This window comes from Nicotiana tabacum, chromosome 10, assembly GCF_000715075.1.
Source record: "Nicotiana tabacum cultivar K326 chromosome 10, ASM71507v2, whole genome shotgun sequence".
NCBI lineage: Eukaryota > Viridiplantae > Streptophyta > Magnoliopsida > Solanales > Solanaceae > Nicotiana > Nicotiana tabacum.
Genome location: NC_134089.1, coordinates 145,678,816 through 145,685,842, shown reverse-complemented (window position 1 = coordinate 145,685,842; position 7,027 = coordinate 145,678,816). Strand labels below are relative to the sequence as shown.

General features: G+C 32.8%; 1 protein-coding gene across 1 annotated transcript; it reads left to right on the top strand.

Moving 5' to 3' along the window:
- The first annotated feature begins 2,137 nt into the window (after nt 1–2,137).
- On the top strand, nt 2,138–5,321 carry LOC107778417 (glucose-6-phosphate/phosphate translocator 2, chloroplastic). The gene is given in 6 exon segments (XM_075223386.1): nt 2,138–2,755; nt 2,840–2,869; nt 2,871–3,066; nt 3,622–3,844; nt 4,344–4,557; nt 4,927–5,321. Coding segments are annotated over 6 exon segments (1,197 nt in total). The 5' UTR covers nt 2,138–2,233; the 3' UTR covers nt 4,939–5,321.
- The last annotated feature ends 1,706 nt before the right edge of the window (nt 5,322–7,027 follow it).

The following is a 7,027-nucleotide window of genomic DNA, read 5'->3' as shown; positions in this document are numbered from 1 at the left end:
CTTTGTGAGTTATAATTTTTATTTCTATTTTTTTTCTTTTATGTCAAATATAAATAAAATTTACTGTCTTCATCTTTTAGAAAATACAATTCCACCAACCAGAACTTAGTTAATTTTGCTAGTAAACTCATGAGTTTATTGATTAGTGCAACTTCAGTACTAACATCTGTAACGGTAATCGTTTCATTTACCAATTGATGTGATTTCTGACATTGATCAATTATTTGTTTGATTGGAGTTACGTTCTTGTTGTTAAAATAAATGTTTCATATAACTAATAAGTTCACCATTTTTTACCTATTTAAATGCTCTTGATTACTAATAAATATTTCCTTTGTCTTAAACTATTTATCGTATTTCTATTACAAACAGCTAAAGAAAATATTATTTCAAAGGATTTTTTTAACTATTTAACCCTTATTATGTCATAAATATAATATCTCTTCGTTGAACATTTACTTAATTTATGTGCCATCTCCATCTTCAAGAACAATTACTACTAAGAATATAACAAAAACAAATTAGTTTGAAACAATTACTTCTAAAATGACAAATAATTTGAAACATCTATTTTTAGAATTACGATAAATAACTTGAGATGGAGGGAGTAGAAATTAATTCCCTTATATTAATTATATATTGGCTTATTTTAACTCTAATTCTCATCTAGCTTGACTTTTAGAATATCGATAGTACTTAGAAATAAAAAGAAGAATTAATAATAGTAGTTTTTTTTCTTCAAATTAAAAAGTAGTAATAGTTCGTCTCATTTTTTTTTGCCTTTAATGTCTAGAATCCCAATTTAATGCTTAGTGGTGAGACATTAATACTTTGAAATTTGAATTCCTAAAACGTATTTCAATGTCAGAATTAGTTCTTATATTTGGTCCTAAATATTAGGATTTTAAATTATAAAAGGAAAATTTTAGTTGATTTTAATATCTTAAATATTGGGATTTCCTATTATAATAACTAAAGTTTTAGTTGATTTTAAAATCCTAAATATTAGAAAATTAATAAAATGACTATTTTATTCATTGTGAACTCTATTTTTAAAGGGCAAAAAAGGCGAACGTCATTTCGCTAAGAGTCTTCGTGCTTTTAATATAGTATAGATTTTAGTTATTTTATCATCAAAAAGCTAAATTACGATCTACTCTTACTTTAAACAATATTTATATCTGTCAACTGTATCTTCTATTACCATAAACAATATTTATATCTGTCAACAAGTTAACTTTATCTTTATTTTGGGCACTTCTATTTTTATAAAATGAACCTCTATTTTTTAATTATCTTAAATGGACACCTAACCTAAGTTGGAGTTGAGAGAGCGTATTTTTTTTTCTTCTAGAAAAATAAAAATTCTGACTATCAAGTTGTATGAAGCTCGTGCAAAACTTGCAGTTTCCAGTGCGTACTAAAATTTTCTAAGAGTCTTTGAATTGATTAGAAATAATGAATCATTGGAAAATGGATGGAAACTAGGAGAAATTATCATTCTTTCCTTCTGCAAATGACACGTAAGACAAATATTCATAATCAAACAATATTGCTACCACTCCTGTTGTTATTGATTTATAGTATAAACTTCTATTATTTCTACGATTCTATCTTATATAATTAATCATGATTAAGTGTTTGAAAACGATGAAAAAAAATATATCTTGCATCCATTGATTTGGTGTATGTTTTTATCAAGAATCTAGCTTAAACCATTGATCACTTAAGACGGAAGAAGAGAAAGATAATAGGAAATTATAATTTGACTAAAATCGTCACAAGTCAACAATTTCAAAATCCTCCAAAACGAACTTACGAAGAAAAAAGAAAAAGATCTTGAGATTCATACTAAAAAAATGCTTAAAATTGAATTGGAAACTGTTAAGAAATAACGAAGGAGGCCAAGAATCCAAATTCAATTTGTGCACAGTTTCAACTATTCTAAGAAACACTGCATTTTGTGACTCGATTAGAATTTTCACCATTTGCCTTTTGCAACATGTTTATAGACAGCACATTTACAACTACCCTTCTCTACCTCGAGAGGTCGGTCATCTTATTGCGCCCCCCCCCCCCCCCCCAACAACCCAACCAATAAAAATAATACTATAAATTCAAGCCCCCCGCAAAGCATCTCTCTCCATAGTTACAATTTTAGCTAAGTATTAGTCTTCTGGCCATAGCATTATACTTCATTTATTTCCACTCTTAAGTTAAGAATTAGTACAAGATGGCCTTCTCTGTAGGGAAATCTTTTGGACTTTCCACAACTTTTGATCCCCTGCAACAAAATATTTTCAGTTCTAAACCTTATGTTTCATCATTTTTCTCCAAGAAAATTGCCCTGCAAAAGTGTGACAAAGCCAATATTCTGTCCAAAAAACCTCTGTATATTTCAGCAGTTAGTGGATTTGGACATGTTGATGAATCAAAATCTAGGGACAAATTGGTCCAATGCAATGCCTATGAAGCAAGCAGACCACAGTCAATACCAATTAGCATTGATTTTGATCAAGAAACTCAAGTTGCTGCAGCTCAGAAGCTCAAGATTGGGCTTTATTTTGCAACATGGTGGGCTCTGAATGTGGTGTTCAATATTTATAATAAGAAGGTTTTAAATGCCTTTCCATTTCCATGGCTTACTTCCACTCTTTCACTTGCTGCTGGCTCTCTCATTATGCTGGTTTCTTGGGCTACTAGAATTGCTGAAACTCCCAAAACTGACATTGATTTTTGGAAAGCTTTGTTTCCTGTAAGTAAATGATGGAATATAAATTGTTTTTTAAGGTTCATTTTGGACATTGAATTCTTACTATGTGTTGTGTTTTGTTAATAGGTTGCTGTGGCGCATACAATTGGACATGTGGGCTGCAACAGTAAGCATGTCAAAAGTTGCAGTTTCATTCACACACATAATCAAGAGTGGAGAGCCTGCTTTCAGTGTTTTGGTTTCAAGTTTACTTTTGGGTGAAACGTTTCCATTGCCAGTTTACCTTTCACTTTTGCCAATAATTGGTGGTTGTGCACTTGCTGCTGTTACTGAGCTCAATTTTAACCTAATTGGTAATTTACAAATCAATCTTGGCTATTTAATACTTTGAAATTTATTGGCCCGACTAACGCACATTTGCACCACCTAGGATCCCCTAAAGGGAAGCACTCCCGAATAGGCTTGAACTCGAGACCTTCATTCATTCATGGAAATCATCTAGTAAGGAAGAAGTGAGCTCTAGCCATAGTCTTAGTAAGCCCACTCCGATCAGCGTCGAAGCTAGGAATTTTTCCAAGGGTGTTCAAATTTAAAAGAAGTAAAAAAAAATTCCAACAAAAAGTGTTTAATATGTGTTATATACCTCTAAAACGTAATATTTTATCTATGTACACAGTGCAATTTTTCGACGAAGGGTGCTCAGTTGACCACCCTCATAACTATGTGGCTTCGCCATTGACTCCGACTTATGGCTTTTTGATGATTTCAATCAGACAGAAGCTGAGAGTGGTTAAGAGTGCAGGAATCTTATCCATCCCGCCATACTACTTAGTAGTAGTCGTCAAGTTTTAGAGTTATATGAGATTTATGTTGCTAATAATGCAATTCTTGATGTTAATAACATGCAGGTTTTATGGGGGCAATGGTATCAAACTTGGCATTTGTATTCAGAAACATATTCTCAAAGAAAGGGATGAAAGGGAAGTCTGTTGGAGGGATGAATTACTATGCTTGTCTTTCCATTATGTCTCTTTTGATTCTTACACCCTTTGCCATTGCTGTGGAGGGTCCACAAGTATGGGCACTTGGTTGGCAGAATGCAGTCTCCCAAATTGGTCCTAATTTTGTATGGTAAGTACAATACTTTTTACTAATATATTAATATTTGGTTTTAATATTCCCTACTAAATTTAATTCTTCAAGTTAGCTTCTTGATGACTTTAGATTTTACTTAATGAAATGGAAATGGGAAGTGATATTAGATATTTGAATAATTATCTCGATCAGATGAATGTTTGATATTGACATAAGAACAGAAAATCATATACAAGTTCTAAGTACCAACTTGCTGTAGGATCTCATGTCACTTTCAGTTTCTTTTAACTGCAAATACAAATGTCTTCTCACATGTTTCCATTGCTCATAGTTTATACTTATTGCATATGTGGTTCTGGTGCAACGTAACTTGCAGGATCTTTAAAAACCTAAAAGAAAATCGAAGATTTGCAAGATTTTGTTTAACTTTGTTTGGTCAATTCTTAGACTTGAGGTTTTGTATATATGTATCATGTGTCAGTAGTCTATATAACAACATATAAACTTATGGTTCTTGAAATTGCTCTTGGTTTAGGTGGGTTGTGGCCCAGAGTGTGTTCTATCATTTGTACAATCAAGTCTCCTACATGTCCCTAAATGAGATCTCCCCATTGACATTTAGCATTGGTAACACTATGAAGAGAATTTCAGTCATAGTTTCCTCCATCATCATATTCCAAAATCCAATTCAACCAGTGAATGCCCTTGGTGCGGCCATTGCAATTTTTGGAACTTTCCTCTACTCACAGGTAAAAATACATTCATATGTTTTGTATTGTTGTCAATGTGAATGACTTTTCATTGTTAGTCTGGTACCTATGTTGCTTGTACTCTCCAAAAATATCGCTAGGTGCGAGTCGTATCCTCCAAAAGTAGTACATTTTTGAAGGATCTGATACGGGTATGACAACATTTTGAAAAGTCCGTGCAATATAGCTGGGCCAAGAAAGATCCAAATGAATCTAGCACATTTACAACTTGTTGCTTGTTTTCATCCTTGGTACCATCACTGCACTCCATACTTTGACAACTAGACTTGTGACAACTCAATACAAACCATAACATCAATTTTGAACCTTTTTTTTTTGATTAATTTTGTCCTTATGATTTTCATGCAGGCAAAGCAGTAAGAGAAGTTTGGCTAGAAAGTTAAGTGGAGAAAGGGGAGATTCTGACTTGAGTCGTTGGGAATTAAAAGATGGGCAGCAGTGGACTAACATTTTGTAATAGAAGATTGACATTGACTTTTAGAATAACTATCTACTAGTAAATATAAGAGGCAAATGATCATGAATGAATGACTATGGCTTTTTTAGTGATGGAAAAGTTGAGAAAAGAAAATAGTGCTGCCCTTTCCCAGTTGCAAACTTCTACACAAGATTTTTTATTATATAGCAATGTTGTATGAAGTGATGGTTATGATTAATTTATTATTCCTTATTATGATTGTAGATTTTGTAATATACTCATATGATTTTTTTTAATGTGCTTGGAGTGCACCTTAACTTGCAAACAGTTATTTTAATTCTTTGAACTGACCAAACTTGGCTTGGCAACAGTCGCCTACATCTTACGTGCCAATACAAAGATAATGTCCCTTTCTAGTAGTCAAAGGGCAAAATTGAATGAAACAAGTTTTGACTAATAATTAATACCAAATGTCAGCTTGACTCATTTGCTAAACCAAAAACTATTCAACCTTAAATTTGGAAGCGAAAACTTTCATTTTGTTCAAACTTTAGTGCTACAAGGCTCCATTCGCCTCCGGGCAAAATGCTATTATTACCCCTTTGCTATTAAATAGTACTCCCTCTGTTTCACATTGAATGAGATAGTTTGACTCGGCACGGAGTTTAAGAAAAAAGAAAATGACTTTAGGTACTTGTGATCTTAAAAGCTTAAGGGGTAAAAAGTTTGTGGGGTCATGACATTTGTGTGGCTATAAAAGCTTCTCATGAAGGGTAAATGGGTAAAATGAAAGAGTTTAAAGTTGAATTATTTTCAAATTTAGAAATGTATCATTTATTTTGGAACAGACTAAAAGGAAAGTACCTCATTTAATATGAAACGGAGGGAGTAATAGGTTGTTAGGAAGACACCCAGTTGAAGTTTAACTTAGGAAGACAAAATGTTTTGGTCCTTTTATATTTGTACATAGAACTGTTACATACTGTTTACCTTGAAAATGATAATTACAATTAGATTTGATTTTGTGGTTCTAAAATATGTGATTGTTATAAAATAATAAAAGGAGAAGAAGAGTATTGCATAGAAAAGTAGGGAGAAAGAATTCTTTTTGATTTTAGGATGAATTACAATGGAATAGAACCCTCTATTTATAGGGAAAAAGTGACTTAGCCACCAAGTACTAAATCCTATAATCTCTCTAAATATAGACATTCACCATAAATAAAATTCTATTTATAACACTCCCCCTTGAATGCTTATTCAATAGATAATGTGCCTCGTTAAAACCTTAGCTAAAATAAAACCCAATGGGAAAAAAATTCTAGAAAAGAAAAAAGAGTACACATATCTAATAATACGCCTTTTGGTTGCCTCGTTAAAAACCTTTCAAGGAAAATCCAGTGGGACAAAACTTTGTAAGGGAAAAAGAGTGCAACATGCATTAACTCCCCCTGATGAGAGCATCAATTCACATCCTTGAGCCTTCGCATCCCAATCTTGTACACTAGCTTCTTGAAGGTTAACGTCGGTAGAGATTTGGTGAACAAATCATATTTTCACTTGAACGAATTTGGTGCACATTAATATCACCATTCTTTTGAAGATCATGTGTGAAAAATAACTTTGGTGAAATGTGCTTTGTCCTATCTCCTTTTATGAATCTTCTCTTCAATTGGGCTATGCATGCTGCATTGTCTTCATACAAAATCGTGGGTAGTTTGTCACATTTCACACCATATTTGTCTCGAATAAGATGTATTATAGACCTCAACCACAGACATTCTCGACTTGCTTCATGAATAGCAATTATCTCAGCATAATTAGATGAAGTAGCCACAATTGATTGCTTAGTCGATCGCCAAGATATGGTAGTGCCTCCACAGGTAAACACATAACCTGTTTGAGACCGAGCCTTTTGTGGGTCAGATAAATACCCAGCATCGGCATAACTAACATAATCAGGACTGCAATTATTGCCATAAAATAAACCCATATCGATAGTTCCTTTTAGATACCGCAATATGTGTTTGA